The sequence below is a fragment of the Amblyraja radiata genome, chromosome 20, assembly GCF_010909765.2.
Source record: "Amblyraja radiata isolate CabotCenter1 chromosome 20, sAmbRad1.1.pri, whole genome shotgun sequence".
Taxonomy (NCBI): Eukaryota; Metazoa; Chordata; class Chondrichthyes; order Rajiformes; family Rajidae; genus Amblyraja; species Amblyraja radiata.
In genome coordinates, this window is record NC_045975.1 from 29751777 (window position 1) to 29769096 (window position 17320).

At 42.7% G+C, this 17320-nt stretch overlaps 1 protein-coding gene across 2 annotated transcripts in view; it reads right to left on the reverse strand.

Moving 5' to 3' along the window:
- Positions 1-17112, reverse strand: part of trpm5 (transient receptor potential cation channel subfamily M member 5) — a 65662-nt gene extending 48550 nt beyond the window's left edge. For both annotated transcript variants that reach the window (XM_033039178.1, XM_033039177.1), the window contains exons 1-3: positions 17046-17112; positions 8439-8506; positions 948-1122 (exon numbers count right to left, since the gene is read on the reverse strand). In XM_033039178.1, the coding sequence (XP_032895069.1) occupies positions 948-1122; positions 8439-8506; positions 17046-17072 (270 nt within the window). In that variant the 5' untranslated portion in view covers positions 17073-17112. The remainder of the gene's footprint in view (positions 1-947; positions 1123-8438; positions 8507-17045) is intronic.
- Between the last annotated feature and the right edge of the window lie 208 nt (positions 17113-17320).

Genomic DNA, 17320 nt, shown 5'->3' on the forward strand with positions numbered 1-17320 from the left:
ATCATTGGCCTGTTAAGGTTAAATTACATGTGTAGGAAGGATCTGTTGATGCTGGTTTACACCAAAGTTAGACAAAAAATGCTGGAGTAACTCAGTGGGTCAGGCAGCATCTCTGAAGAAAAGGAATAGAGACATTTCAGGTCAAAACCTTTCTTCAGATTCATTAAATACTAATCAGTTTAATGGGAAAAATACAGCAGCCAAATCACTTACATTCACATACTATCTTTAACGTGGGGAAAGTCTGAAGAAGGGTCTCGACCCGAAACCTCCCTCTTCCTTTTCTCCAGAGATGCTGCCTGACCCACTGAGTTACTCCATCAGTTTGTGTCTACCTCTGGGATGCATCACTACTTTGTTAGACAACAGCTCTGTCCAAGACGGCAAGAAATTGCAGAGAGCTGTGAATGCAGCCCAGTCCTGCACACAAACCAGCCTCCCCCTCATCCCTATCGACTCCATCTACAATTCAGACTGCCTCTGGAAATTGGGCAACATAACCAAACACCATTTACACCTTGGTCATTCCTCCCTCTCCCGTTGGGCACAAGATATATAAGCTTGACAGCACATACCACCACGTTCAGGAACAGCTTCTTCCCTGCTGTGATCAGACTGAACAGACTTCTCATAAGCTAAACGTATAGATCTGATCACCCAACCGACCTCAATCCGCCCCTTGAACTTTTCTTTTATCTGCCCTTTCTCTAGCTTGAACACTATACCCTGCCTGCACTCTGCTAATTTTCACTTTACGCTACCTGCTGTACGTGCAATGCCTTGATTGTTCTCATGTGGAGTATGATTTGACAGGATAGCAAACAAATAAAGTTTTTCTGTGCATCTCGTACAGCTGACAATAGTAACCCAGTACCAATAGAAGTCATCTGGTGAGATTTTAAAGGTTCACCCAAACGTCTACATTTCAGATTGTTCTTTTTCCATACCTTACCATACTTCTTGCCAAATCCTAAAAACTCAATTTCACCGGTACTACAGATGGATTCCCTTTCAACTGGCTCTTCATCACTGCAATCATTGTAGATGTTCTTTCTTGTTAGTTCCTGTCCTGTGTCTATTTCTTCCAGTCCAAATTGTAGACATTGATTTGCGCTGTCTCCACTGAAAGATACAATGGACCATTACATTAAAGATAGACACAAAATGCTGGAGTAACTCAGCAACTCCGGATAGAAGGAATGGGTGATGTTTCGGGTCGAGACCCTTCCATTACATTGCAGACCATTACATTACATCCTCAGGCACCTACTCCAAGACTACCTACCTCATATGCCTAGGTTAATTCATTTTACATTGTCATTTTAACTCCCATGGCAATGGCTCACACCAGAGAGTATATCAACCACATATATATCTGAGCCTAAATGAAAACATTTTGAAGACTGCTTTTAATTTTCCGCCTGGAACCTGGAATGTTTTTGATTCTGATCAGATGGATATCTGATATTCACATTGGGCCATCACTCTGTGTAATGCACGTCGAAACCAAAAACGCAGAGAAACCGACCATCTCCTGGGATAGTGCTGTCCACCGACCGCCATGTGGGAAGAAGAGAATAGATACACCCTCCACTGATGGATCAACCTCTTTGGGTTCCAACTTGGTATCTAACAAACATTAGAGTTAATGTCATTCCGTTTGCATATATTTCAAGTTCTATAAATATCTATAGATGCATCGCAGCTTGGTTTGGGAATGGTTCTGTCCAAGGCCGCAAGGAATTGCATAGAGTTGTGGATGGTGTCCAGTCCTTCTCACAGAGCAGCCTCACCACTATTGACTCCATCTGTACTTCATGCTGCCTTGGGAAAGCAGGCAACATAATCTTTTCCACTCTTTTGTCATTCCCTCTTCTCCCCTCTCTTCTCAGCCGGAAGACACAAAAGCTTGAGAGCGCGTAACACCAGATTCAGGAACAGCTCCTTTCCCACTATTATCAGCCTAATAACTAAGCCTGGGTGTAGTCCCGTCCTTCCATCCTACATCACTGTGGACCGTAGACTTTGTCTCTGTAACTAGTGCTATAACTATAATGCTGTAGCACTATATTCTGCACTCTGGTATTTTTCTCTTTGCACCACCTATTGTCCTTGTGTACGGATTGCACTCGTGTTTATTCTATGGTTACAAAGAAGCGCAAAGAAAGTTTTTCACTGTATTTCACTACTGACAGTAAACCTATACAAATCTATACATTCTCAAAAAAACAATGTAGTCATTTATACCCCCCCACCCCAGAGGGTTCTAACAGGTCTCTGTTATCTGTTGCATCCCCTATATTCTGCAGAAACACTTTAAGTGATTATCTGAAATCAAGGAGGACCATTCTGTTTCCCTTGAGTGGAATGATGTGTTGTTGCGTATTGTAATAACAGTCACTGGAGGAGCCCATGGCCTTGTGTCCTAGTTCTACTTTCTCTACCATCTGTTGTACAATAGCCCGAATAAACAACACAATGAATCATGACCCAGTACCAATAGAAGTTATCTGGTGAGATTTTAAAGGTTCACCCAAACGTCTACATTTCAGATTGTAGATTTAGGAAATACTGCACACCCAACCCTTTTGATCAATAATGGACGAAGCCTCCGCAAAGTGCTTGGCATTGCTTCTTTATCTTTTCATGATAGCCAAAGGGTGTATTGTATCAGTATGTATACATAGTATTAACAGAATCTCAGGGTGCCACTTCCTGCTTGCTTGCGATGGGAATAGTGACTGGTGAATAGGCCCAAATAGTGATGTTGCTTTGTGGCTAAGCAACAACAGGAGGATGTTGGTTTTGGTGAGTATCAGGAGATGATTATCTCTCTGTTAATCTTTGCTCTTCCTGGCGGTCAATGACCATTGGATTTCCACAGGGGTCAGCGCTAGGACCTCTGTTGTTTATGATAGATCTAAACGACTTGTAGATTGGCTGGTTTGTTAAGTTTGCAACCAAAGATTGAGAGGGATATGGGCAAATGCGGGAAGGAGGGGCTAGTGTAGATGGGGCACATTGGTTGGCATGGGAAAGCAGTGCCAAATGGCATGTTTACGTGCTGTATGACTATGACACCAAAATTGATGGAGTTTCGGACAATGAGGAAGGGTGTTAAAGTATATAGCAGGATATAGATCAGCCATATCACCGAACGTGATGCCAAATGAAACTAAATCCTCTCCATGCACATGATCCATTTCTCTCCACTCCCCGCATATCCATATGCCTAACCCCTGCTTCGGAAGCTGACTTTCAAATGCGTTTGTGGAATGAGCGTGATCTTACACAAGCAAACACACCCTTATGCACGCATTCACCTGTGTGGTCAGGGAAGTGCACGCAATGTAGCATAAACGCCCCATACTTTAATAATGCCATCATTGTATTATGAACCTATGCATAGGAGATGCAAAAAGAAAACATACCCAAGGATTTGCATTTTGTGGTGTGATTCTGGTAAATTACACAGCTGAGCACTGCCTGGGGAAATAAATTTGCATCCATTTTGTTTGCCCTTTGCTGTCACTTTCCACAATGTTCTGACAATAAAGCCCAGTGGTTTCATAATTTTTCTGGAACCCGTGTTTTGAAAATCCAATTGCATTTACCATGAAAAGACTGGAGGAAATGGATTACACTCAAAAAACTGTGGAAGTTGATAATTAGAATTTGCCACCTCGTTTTCACAAGGAAACGTAGCCCAGGAAGTTGGTGCAGAGGGCATTTCGTATTTCTTGTGCAGACGACTCCTGTCTCATTGAGGCTGGGGGTTGCATTCCTAGAAATGGTCCTTGTTGTGATTTTCCATAAATCAAAGCTGTGTTATCTGTGCCCCCGTTAAGAAATGAGAGTTTAAATTTAAAAAAAAATGTATTTACTTGTGTAATTCATTACTGGTCTGTGTGGTGATTTATGAATCCCAGAAGTACAATTTTCCATTGCCTGCAATAATGTGGAGTTGCTTGCAAATATTTTATAATCCTCGTTATAATGGTCCATGGATGTGGGGGGGGGGGGGTGGTAATGCTGTACGTTATTGCTGATTGTCCACTATAACCAAGTAAGAGATTTCAAAGATGTTCAATCTTCAAAGATGTTTAATATGTTCAAAAAATAAAAAGTTGATTCAAAAGTTATTCAATGTGCAATCTTGCTCTCAATGTCAGCAAGATTAAGAAGCTGATTGTTGACTTCAGAAAGGGAAAACAGAAGATCCATCAATCTGGTTTCATCAATAGGATGGCGGTGGTGAGAGTCAAGGCGACCCTCATTGGCCACCGAACAGTGCAGTGAGGGAGGTCCCACTGCCCTCTCAGTGATGAGGCTCCAGGACTATGACCCAGTTACCCGGGCCATGATGTCAATGGGGGAGCAAACCCTTACTTGGTTATAGCAAACAATAGGCAATAACAGACCCCCCCTCCCTGCCAATGATCGACTATAATGAGGGTTATCTCTACTTCCTTAGAGGATTTAGGAGGTCTGGTATGTTGATATATACTCTCTAGAACTTCCACAAATCTACGGTGGAGAGCATATTGACTGGCTACATCACGGCCTGGTTGGGCAACATGAGCACCAAGGAACGAAGGAGATTACAAAAAGTGGAGGGCACTGTGCAGTCCATCACGGGTACTGACCTCCCCACCAATGTGGGGATTTATAGGAGACACTGCCTCAAAAAGAAACCAAGCTTCATCGAAGGCCACACTCTCATTTCGCTTCTGCCATTGGGAAGAAGGTACAGGAGTCTGTATACTGTGACCTCCAGTTTCAAGAGTAGCTTCTTCCCAACAACCATCCGGCTCTTGAATACTACAAACATTTTTAGTTGCACTACGGGCTTACTGGATTTACTGAATTTTATTTATTGTATTATCTATGTGTACTGTGTTCATGGAGCTGCTTGATGCTGCAAGTTATAATTTCATTGTTCCATTTTTGGTACATATGACAATTAAACATTTTTGACTCTTAGTTGTACCAAAGACTTTGATAGAAGCAATCAAAATGTTGAAGGGTTTCACTGATGTAAACATTTTTTTTTTAAATAAGGACATCAGAAGGTAACTGAAAGAACAAAGCATGATCAGATGAATATTCTCATTTCTATGCAGAGGACTAATCAAATAAAATACCTTATCTCAGGCACAGGCACATGAGTGAGTGAAAATCCAATGCAAAGGATCTTATGCACAAGCATAATGGACTGGAGGGCTTGCACATCTACTACAGACATTGGGAAGTGGCCAGTGCCTTGACCTTTACTAGCAAAAATAAATTTAGACTGTGTTCCCTTTCCCTCAATGTGGAATAGTGTTATCAGTGAAGGGGCTTACTGGTCCTGCCCCATATATGCCATTTCTGTGGTTAATAGAAAGCTCTCTTTGCCGACACATATCCAACGAGTAACAGCGATATCACGGAGAGGTAATGAATTCCCCCTCGAACATCAGTCGCAGAGCTCAAATAAAGCATGGAATCAAGAGAATAGAGAACAGCTGTGAAGAAGTAAGGGAGAAGAGGGAGGAGAGGGAGGAGAGGGAGGAGAGGGAGGAGAGGGAGGAGAGGGAGGAGAGGGAAAAGGTAGACCATGGAAACAGTGGAACCAGGACCTGAATAGAGTCTGATGTGAATGAGTGAAAGTTGAATGCCGACTTGAAGCAGGTTGGAAAACAGGAAATGGAGTACCAGGATGTTGCAATGATGTGAATGCATAATACTCATCCTTTGGGATTAGTAAATCAAGAAAGTTCAGCTCCCTCCATGTCCATTGTTTCATGTGGAAATAAAGAGCAGACAACGGACTGAGAAAATACAACTGCATCACAAATGCCAGCCTTGCTTGGTCAGCCCTCTGTTTAACTCCAGTCTTAAGCTACTACATTACTATCTGATCAAGAATGTTAACTAACTATTTTGAGAACAGCAACTAGTGTCGGGTGACAAAAAGCTTTACCAATAAGAACCACACCCAAAAAAGGGATATTTTAAAATGCATCATTCGATGGAATTTTTAAGATAGTCCGGACATAACCACTCCCTCCATTCAGGAAAAGCTGCTAAATGTAACTATGTGAAGAGGTGTTGCATGTACATATGTTACGTTGTCTTGAGTAACTGTTTGTTTTCCACACGTCACTGATTATAATCAGAATGATTAATCCACCTCAAACATACAGCGCTAAATTACACGCAGGCCAAGGCAAGATAAGGTGCCATTTTGAACGTTGTGCATTTGGAGAAACAGGCCCTTCGACCCACCAAGTCCGCTCCCAACACCTAGACAGTAGTCGTACACACTGGATGAGCCGTCTTGAACTGTTAACATGCGCATTCTCGCCAGCATCCCTGCCGGCCAGGAATGTCATTTTTTTTTTTTTTTTTTAAATGTCATTGGGTGCACGCGTACGCGGTAGATTGGCAAAACCGCCCAGAAGACGGTGACGCCGGACTTGCACGGGGCACAGTTTGTTAGGCTGCAGACATTTTCTGTGTTAGGGTGATGTACCATGTTCAAAGTTAATTAGTAAATTACTGTTTAATTACTTACTATGTAGATGTTATTGTTCCGGGCAGTACATAACGCTAGCAACATTTTTTTTATACATACGCCATTTAAAGGGTCTGTCATTCTTGGCGATTTTTTTCGGCGACTGCCAGCATCATTGACTGCCGTATCAAGTCACGGCATGATGCGGCGTGATGCGGCATGATAACATATGACGTGCAGTGTTTTTTCAAGTGTCACAACATTTTTTTTGTCGCCGCTGGATTTTGAAATGTTCAAAATCTTTTGGCGACATTGATATGATGCCGGCAGTTGCCAAAAAAAAAAATCGGCAAGTGGGACAGGCCCTTAACTTACAAACCTGTACATCTTTGAAGTGTGGGAGGATATCAGAGCACTCGGAGAAAACCCGGTCACAGGAAGAAAGTACAAACTCAGTAAAGACACCACCCGAGGTCAGGATTGAATCTAGGCCTCTGGTGCCATAAGGCAGCAGCTCTACTGCTGTGCCACTGTGCCACCCCTGGTAATCTAATCAGTGGTAATCTAACACTTTATCTTGAATCACAATTGATTGGTTTAAAGATACAGCATCGAAACATGCCATTGGGCCCACTGAGTCCACACCGACCATCCATCACCCGTTCACACTAATCCTATTTTCACATTCACTTCCTACGCACCGGGCACAATTTACAGAGGCCAATTAACCTCCAAACCTGAATGTCTTTGGGACGTGGAAGGACCCTGGAGCACCCGGGTTAAATCCGCACGGTCATGGGGAGAACGAGCAAACTCCACACAGACAGCACCAGAGGTTAGGGTCAACTTTGCCACTCTCACCTTAAAGTTATACCTTCTAGTCTTTAACATTTCCACTCTGGGAGAAAGGTTCTGACTGTCCACCCTACCGCTGCTTCGCATAATATTATATACTTTTGTCAGGTCTCCCCTCAGCCTGCAACGTCAAAGCAACCTAGGTTTGTCCAACTTCTTCATGTAGCTGATACCATCTCATTCAGGCAACTACTTGGTAAAATTCTTCTGCTCGTTCGCTTGGCCTGCATATCATTCTTGTAATGGGGTAACCAGATCTGCACACAAAATCTTGAATTCGAGCAACTTAATTATAGCAGTGCGCTGCTTTCAATTACTAATTGCATCACACCTTTGATGAATTTATTTTAATTAAAAAATCTTGCTTTGAAATGTTTTATAATCCTTTGGCCATGTTAATGATAGGCTTACTGAGAGGAAAATTTGAAACAAAATTCAGTTCTCTGGGGAAAAGAAAGATGGGTTACATCATTGCTGCAGGAGGAATATAAATGTTACACAGTAATGTTAGAATTCCTATGTGCTAATAAATTAGAATGCATGCAGGCAACATCACAGCAAAAGCCATCACAATAGGGCAGCATGGTGGTGCAGTGATAGAGTTGCTGCCTTACAGCGCCAGAGATCCAGGGTCGATCCTGACCATAGGTGCTGTCTGTACAGAGTTTGTTCATTCTCCCTGTGACCACATGGATTTTCTCCAAGTCCTCTTCTTTTCTCCCACACTCCAAAGACATACAGGTTTGTAGTTTAATTGGCTTCAATAAAAATTGTAAATTCTCCCTAGTGTGTGAGATAGTGCTAGTGTACGGGGTGATCGCTGGTCGGCACGGACCTGGTGGACAAAGAGCCTGTTTCCGCGCTGTATCTCTAAAGTCTAAAGACCAGGTAAAACTAGTTCAGTCAGTCTAACAGTTGGAAGAATTCTTTAACATTGTGGTACATTTTGCTTAAAGCCATCCGCTTCCGTTAAATATGGAAGGACAATTAGTGGTTTCAGCAGCTAACACTGAACAATGTCAGCATAATTTCGACGTCTTTTAGCAGTGCTAAAAAATACTAGTAAATATAATATTTTACTTACATCATGCTGAATTGTGACTCTAACCTCTTCTCACCTGTATTACATTCTTCTTTATTAACAATAGAGGTCTGTGAAGAGAGAGAGAAATGACATTGAACAGTAGCAACCTAAGATCACAGGTCTATAATCACGTACTTGTATGGATTATTGATAAGAACATCAAAGTTATATCAACCAGAATAGAATAAGGAGGGAAAATAGACATTCTTAAACAGAGTGTTTAAGAAGGAACTGCAGATGTTGGAAAATCGAAGGTAGACAAAAGTGCTGGAGAAACTCAGCGGGTGCGTCAGCATCTATCGAGCGAAGGAAATAGGCAACGTTTTGGCCGAAACCCTTCTTCAGAGTCCACTGTAAAAATCCTTTGGAGAGTCCTGCAATTATGTTAATTATTTCCTGACATTAAAGGAAACTAATTCATTAAACATTTTGGTCAACAATTAAAGCTACTCAACATGATTCAGAGCAGTAAATTTAATGGAATTGACTATGCATTTACATCCAAAGCCAAACCACTCAGGGACAGAACCAAACACATGGTGTGAGAAGTTTGGCCCTATTTGCTTGGTGTGTGCATGATCTGCCAAATCAACCTTTCACATTCATCCATCACTATATTTACCTGAATTAGTATTACCATTTGTAAAGCACCTAAAAGGAAACTTAGTAGGAGCTGAGACAAGGAGCACCCCATTCCACCTGAACAGACCTGCCTGACAACACTTCACTTTGTCTTTATAATCCTTCCCTCCCTCAAAGGAATCCCAACATCTGATCTAACCTTACCCATTAACCCATCCGGGCTCCGGTCCCCAACCTGCCCCATTCCCTAGTTTTTCTCCTCGAGACAGGCACATGAACAGGCAGGAAACTAATGCCCCTGTACCACTTAGGAAACCTGAACAGAAACCTAATCAGTCTCCCTAGCTGCTTCCACTACCTGCAACCTCCGGGAACTGCAGGGAAACCTTGGGTGGGGCGCAAAGTCTCCAGAGGTTTCCGTTCAGGTTTCCTAAGTGGGACAGGGGCTTAAGGATAGAGACCAGTTGCAGGCAATATGTGCAGTTTAAATATGTATCATGGTCAGCAATGACATTGTGGGCAAAGGCCAGTTCAGAGGGTGAATCCTCAACTGCAGTTTCTACCAGCTATCTCCCCCTCTACTCAGTCTTGTACAAGGGTCAGGACATGAAACATCGCCTCCCCATTTCCTACCTGATCCACTGAGGTCTTCCAGTGGTGGAACCAATGTGGATAATCGTTCTATTCCTCACACCATCAAGGAAGCTGAAAACAAGCTTAAAACACGAGATATTCCATCGTGCAGCTCCACATTTGGATATGCTACACCACACCACTTCTTTGGTGTAATGTAGGTCCTCAAAGCCAGTGGCTTTCTTTCCAGATCTTCTGTGCACCAGATGAATGAAGTTCCAACTGTGGGCATAGTGCCATGCGGTGTACAAGCTCCAAATATTTCCATAGAAATCAGAAGGGTCCAGACCCAAAACGTCACCCATCCTTTTTCTCCAGAGATGCTGTCTGACCCACTGAGGTCTGAGAGCGCAGATGAAAGCCAACCACAGTTTCCATGTTCAACTGCTTTGAAACATTGAAATGTCTATCATCCCAGAAATTGTTTTTTTTTTTTTAAAGTTTAGATCTTATAATACTTTGTTTTATCCAAGGTTTTGACAGCACTTTGGTGATTTTGGTGCTTGTGCAGACTGCCCAAGAGGAAGTAGACTTCCACAATACACCGTGTAGAAAGGAACTGCAGATGCTGGCATATGATGAAGATGAATCCAGTCTGAAGAAGGGTACCAACCCAAAACGTCACCCATCCATTTTCTCCAGAAATGCTGCCAGGTCTGCTGAGTTACTCCAGCATTTTGTGCCTATCCACAATACATTACTTACATGAGAGTTACAGGGAGTAGTTTACAGTCTGGGGGAGTTCAGCACTGGGGAATGGTCCACTTAAACTTCAAGCATATCCCTTGGAGCATCTCTCCCTCTGACACCCCTAGCCTGTTGCCACACTGCACCCCATCTGATAGGACCCCCTTCCCTTCACAATACCACGCCTGGAAACCAGACACCAACCTCCTGCGTTTCCTCAGCTCCTCCACCCTCAGGTTTGGTCTCACCCATTCAACATAATCAGGACTACTTTTCCTTGAGCTAGGGAAAGACTAGTTACCTCCCTCTGTCACTATAAATCAACCACTATACAAGAAGACGATCTCATGGAAAGATATTGTACTGTTCCTCAAGCTTGCTTGGACCATTACTGAAGGCAGAATGAAACATGGAGTGCAATTGGTGTGAAGCATAACATGGATTCATGGCGATGAGTTTGGATCTGAGGATAATGAGGTGTATGGACCTGGTTAGTGATTGTCAAAGGAGATAAATAAGTAGGTTTGCTAAATCTTCAGGATTACAAGAAACCTCTCTTGAACTTAGCTTAGTTTAGTGTAGAGATACATCATGGAACCAGGTCCTTAAGCCTACACCGACCAGGGAACACTTTGTACATTGGCATCAACCTACACACAAGGGACAATTTTACAATTACCAAAGCCAATTAACCTACAAACCCCCGTACATCTTTGGAGTATGGGAGGTAGCAGGAGTACCCGGAGAAAACCCATGCCATCACAGGGAGAACGTACAAACTCCATATAGCCAGCACCCGTAGTCAGGATCCTAACTGGGTCTCTGGCATTATCAGGCAGCAACTCTACTGCTGCGCCACTGTGCCGCCCCTAACTCTCCCTCAATTTTACGTACTGCTACAGAGAAAAGTCATTTAGGCTTGTGGTTTATTACAAAAACATTTGCGAAACGGGGGTAATTGACTCTGCTGAGGTTAAGTAATGAAGCCTCTGGGAATGAAACCAGGGTTGGCACCCCTCATGCAGCGTGAGATTGGCGAATCAGGATCTCCCTCAAAATTAATCCAACTGAGAATGAGCATTAAATGATGTCTGAAATCATAGCAGTCAGCATACGGACCAAGTTGCAGGGTGCCTGGGTCACAACTATCTGCATTGATGTTCCTTTTCCACATTCGTTTCCCTATTCTCTATTTATGTTTGCTATTCTATCCACCTATCTGCAAATGCAGTGGAGTCTCAGTGTCCATTTTTGTTTCAGATTTCCGCCATCTGTTTATTTATTGTTTATTTTTTGCACTGTGATATTTGAATAGTATTAAACCTCACTGACAACGATGGGGTTGGATTTTACTATACATAATAATACCGGTTGTCACCTAACCAAATGACTGACTACATTTGCATTCACGGACGTGACTCCCTGATGCACTGCCATTCGATAGGAATCACACTTGCCGTTTGTTTGATTCGCATGTGCAATTAAAAAATTCAACAATTTGTATTTATACAGCACCTCTAACAGAGTAAAAATTCCCCCAAGTGTTTGCACCAATAATACGTTTTTTACGTGTTTATATGTTATATTACAAATCAGAAATGAAACAAAATCCAACCAATCAATATACCCGTAGAGTTTCTTACAACTCCCATTTCCACAAAAGGTAACCTCAAAAATGCCAATCCACGTTATTCGCCATTCACAGAGACCATGAAGGAGGGGGGATAGCTTTGGAAATTTGAACACATTGAAATTTTTCAGGAAGACAAAGGCTGTACCTGCTTCATTCTACTCCGTGAAGCTCCCTAGTAAACCACCTGGTCCAAAGTAATCTATCCACCATAATTACAGAGTAATATATCCATCAGACTGAAGAAGGGACTCAACCAGAAACGTCACCTATTCCTTCGCTCCATATAGGCTGCCTCACCCGCTGAGTTTTTCCAGCATTTTTGTCTACCTTCGATTTTTCCAGCATTGCAGTTCTTTCTTAAACCTAAAATGTGAAGTATATTTTCCCCTCCATGGAAGCTGCCTGATCTGTTGAGTATTTCTAACGTTTCCTTGTTTTTACCTGTTGCTTTATTCCTTCTAGTGCTTGAATTTGTAGGCTTGGGAAGTGCTGTGGGAGTAACCAGTGCATTTTGTAACTTGAACACTCTGTAGCCATTGTGTGTTGGTGGTAGAGTAAATAATGTTGCAATGGTAGAGGGAATGGAACTATCTTGTTCATATAATTAAGTTGGTTACCAGTTTAATAGCAGTTTTTAGACAATTTGCACGTATCAAAATCACATAAACAGCCATTAAATAAAGACTAAACAATCAATGCAACAGAGCAGTATGCTTCCTGGATCAGATTGCACTACATCGATTAAATACAAAATCCAGCCTGACTCTCTAGTGTAGTACCGAGCGAGTGCCATACTGCTGACACTGCTCGAAGGTGTGAGTGGGCTCCCAGTGATCAGGCTACTGTTCTTCCCTCAACCAACATCACAAGGACAAAAAACAGTATTTGGTCAATAGCACATCTTGCTGGCAAATCATTGTTTACAGATTGGCTGTTAAATGTTAGGCACAGTGGAAGGAACTCTGTTCAAAAGGAGCGCAATGGGCCATATATAAAGGGAAGTAATTTCATATTTTTGTTGGTTGCCCATCACCAATGCTCCATTTCCCCCAAGTGATCAATCTCAAATAGACCTTGAAAGAAGGCCCGTCCCTCATGAAGAAGAGGGGATACTGAGGTGGTGGATGAAGATAATTGTGCGCTGCTCAGTTTGCAGACACCGTGCTGGAAGACTTGGTGGGGAAGATGACGAGGTGGCCTGTATGAACAGAGGAGGCAGGAAATGCTCAAAAGGCAGCAAGATCCAATAGTCAGGCTCCAAGAATCAATAAGCAGTAGGGTTACTTATGGGGTTATGGTCAATGGATACGTCTCTGAATAGAATACCCCTTCAACTGCGGCACTAGCTTCAAATGCTGCTGCATGAATGCAGCCTGGCTACAATCTTTATTGCACTGAACTCTGGCCCAATATTCAGAGACCCTTGACATCCCCACACACTATTTTAAACAATACATCCTACAGTTTTCATGTACTTCATTCAATGCACTAATAGTCCTGGGATGTCAGGACTTTCATATGAAGAAAGACTGGATAGACTCGGCTTGTACTCGCTAGAATTTAGAAGATTGAGGGGGGATCTTATAGAAACTTACAAAATTCTTAAGGGGTTGGACAGGCTAGATTCAGGAAGATTGTCCCCGATGTTGGGGAAGTCTAGAACAAGGGGTCACAGTTTAAGGATAAAGGGGAAATCTTTTAGGACCGAGATTAGAAAAAACATTTTCACACAGAGAGTGGTGAATCTCTGGAATACTCTGCCACAGAAGGTAGTTGAGGCCAGTTCATTGGCTATATTTAAGAGGGAGTTAGATGTGGCCCTTGTGGCTAAGGGGATCAGGGGGTATGGAGAGAGGACAGGTGCGGGATACTGAGTTGGATGATCAGCCATGATCATATTGAATGGCGGTTCAGGCTCGAAGTGCCAAATGGCCTACTCCCGCACCTATTTTCTATGTTTCTACGTCTATGTTTCTATATTAGGATCATCAAACAAAAACACACACTGCACTGAGTCCTGCCCATTCTCTTGTTGGCCAAGGCAATACCAAAGTATTAGCAGATGCAGCTAACAAGCAGAGATCATAGGTGCAGAGCATCACCGGCCATTATGCGATCCATGGCTAGCAATGGAACTGATGATGGTTGATGATATGCTGGTACCTTTTTTCCTCTATGCCGCATTCTCATCCCACAGTCCATTTGGAAGCAGCTGAGCATACAAACATGTGCCTCTTGCTTAAACCTGTCTAAACATTCTCCCACCATAATGCCATCCCCTTTTCCTTATCTACCATATTACCAAATAAAGTATCCTGGGCAAACTGTGGCAGAGGGGCATGAGGAAATCATAATAGGGCATTTGTAGCCACTACCTTGGGTATGAGCACTTGCTATGCTCTAGATGTTGGCCTACAGATGGACTCTATGTGTAGTGAGATGATAGAGTTTAGGCACAAAAAACTGAAGTAACTCAGCGGGACAGGCAGCATCTCTAGAGAAGGAATGGGTGACGCTAGGGTTGAGAAGAAGGGTCTCACATTTTGTGTCTATCTTCGGTTTAAACCAGCATCTGCAGTTCTATCCTACACGAGATGACAGAGGTGCCTGGTCCCTTGAGAATATTGCTGGAAATACTTAGATAAGGACTTCAATAGTGTCAGTTACATTTCAATGGCAGGCAAATTATTACAATCTATGGACTGGATTATTACAATCCACTCAGGGATAGTAGACACAAAAAGCTGGAGTAACTCAGCGGGTCAGACAGTATCTCTGGAGAAAAGGTGATGTTCTGGGTCGACCCTTCTTCAGGAACAGCATAATCTATATCTATAAATGAAGTGTTCATCAGGGATAGTCATCAAGAAAGATCAATGAGGCCAGTGCATTTGATGCAATTTAGCAATGGTGTTTTGATGAAGTCAGACATATTAAGGTGGTCAGGAAATGGGAGCTGATGAGATTCAAGGAAGAGTGGCAAACTGCACCCAAAACCAATTCAATATCTGAAAGCAAAGGTTTGAAGAGTGTTCTAAAGACCAGAAGACTATTTGCAGGGCTTCGTATTTGATCTCTTGATGTTTGTAATGCATGTTAATGACTTAAGAGTTAAATGTAGAGAGCATGATAAAGAAGTCTGCCGATGAATAAAATAAACCTGTAATGTAATTGACGCTAAGGAGAAAAGCTTTAAACTGCGGGAATATAATGGTGATCTGATCAATTGGGCGGAAGAAAGCAAATGGAGTTTAATTCAGAGAAGCATGAGGAAATGTATTTGGGGAATTGCACGAAGGCAAGTGAATATAGAATACATAGGATATTGGGAGATGCAGAGAAACAGATGGGCAATGGAATATATGCCATTAGATCCAGCAAGATAACGGGTCTCGTCAACAAATTAGTCAAAAGGCCAACAGCTTGCTTTACTTCATTGGCTATGGCAAATCTCTTTCCAGCTTTCTCCCTCCTATTCCATCAGTCTGAAGAAGGATGGTGACGAAGCATTCTCTGTCCATTTCCCCCCACAGATGCTGCCTGATCCACCGAGTTCCTTTAGCAATTTGTATTTTGCACAACATTTCAGGATCTGCAGTTTCTGATGTCTCCTAAACTTTAATCTCGATCTCCTACACAATGTTGTAATAGTCAGAAAGTAATAGAAAGAGGTAACATTTCAGATTTTAGACCTTTCCACCGATGATTTGTCGCTTATCTGTGAAATACTTTTAGCCCCTTGTTGTTTGTCCATTATAAAACTGCATACAAACTTAATTGCCATAACTATGTAACAAGTTGCCTTAACTCCACAAGCTCTTTGGGTCTGTCAGTCTGAAATAAATCTGTACATATAGATTTATGTTGAACTTAGCTGGACCTTAGCTCCATCCAAAGGGTTGTACAACACCTGCATGCAAACTAATCACACTAATAATATTTACATTGGATGAGCTGCTATAGTGATTGTGAAACATGCAACCAGCCCTTCTTGAATCATTTAATCTGAAATGAGAGTTTGTACAAGTGGATTTCAACAAATTCTTGGGGTTGTTCCATTTATTCCTTCTGTCGGCAGGGCAAGAAAGTTTCCATTCCCACAGTATCACTTCAGTTTCCAACAGTGTCGCCTCTACTTCCTTGGAGAATTTAGGAAGTTCGTCATGTCCCCCACAACTCTCACCAACATCTACAAACATGCTGTATCAAGTATTTTATCGGGATACATCACAGCGTGGTTTGGGAACAGCTGCATCCCAAGACAGCAAGAAATTCCAGAGAATTGTGGACGCAGCCCAGACCATCACACAAACCAACCTCCCTTCCATTGACTCCATTTACACCTGACGCTGCCTCGGGCAAGGTGGCCAGCATAATCAAAGTCAAGTCACACCCCTCTCCCATAGGGCCAAATGTATAGAAGTGTGAAAACGTACACCTCCAGATTCAGGGACAGTTTCTTCCCAAATGTTATCAGGCAACTGAAACATCCTAATAACAAGTAGAGAGCAGTCCTGAGATTTCATTGGAGATCCTCGGGATCAGACTTTACTGGACTTTATCTTGCGCTAAACATTATTCACTTTATCATGTATCTGTACACTGTGGATGGCTCGATTGTAATCATGTAGTCTTTCAGCTGGCTGGTTAGCATGCAACACGTTTTTCTCTGTACCCCAGTTCACGTGACAATAAACCAAACTAAACTAAATTTCCACAAGTTACCAATTCAATAGATTTGTTGTTGAGTGATAAAACATTTTTTTTTCTCATAAATAATCCCTTTCCCACAGTCTCACTTCACACAAGTAGCAATTAGTAACCTTCTGTTCGAGAGTTTTGATTTGGAGTAGGAAAACATTCCCCCCCACCCCCACCCAAAATAATCGCTTTCCCACAGTATCACTTCACACAAGTAGCAATTGGTAACCTCTTCTTCGAGAGAGTTGCTTTTGAGTGGGGAAACAATTTGAATATTTCTTTTAAATTCAGGATAACAAAAACACTGCACAATGCTTGATACGTTCAATGTTGCTAAGTGTTTACAATGAAACATTGTGAACATTTCTCACCGGGTGTAAATGCTCCATGCTGGTCATCTCGCCTCTTTGACAAGTTCTCTCCACTGTGTGTAGAGGCCGGTGAGTTGTGGCGGCTCTGCCTCCGGGAGTGATGTCAGTAGCCCTGCCCCCGTGCCCGGACTGGACGACAGGAGAGTTGCACTCGACGGCTCCTGTCTCTCCGCCTGGTGTTTCACCGCCTCGGCAGAGCGTTCGACCGGCACTCGCCTTGAGAGACAGAGACAGAGAGGGAGCAAACACCGACAGCCGCCCTGAACCCTGTGTAC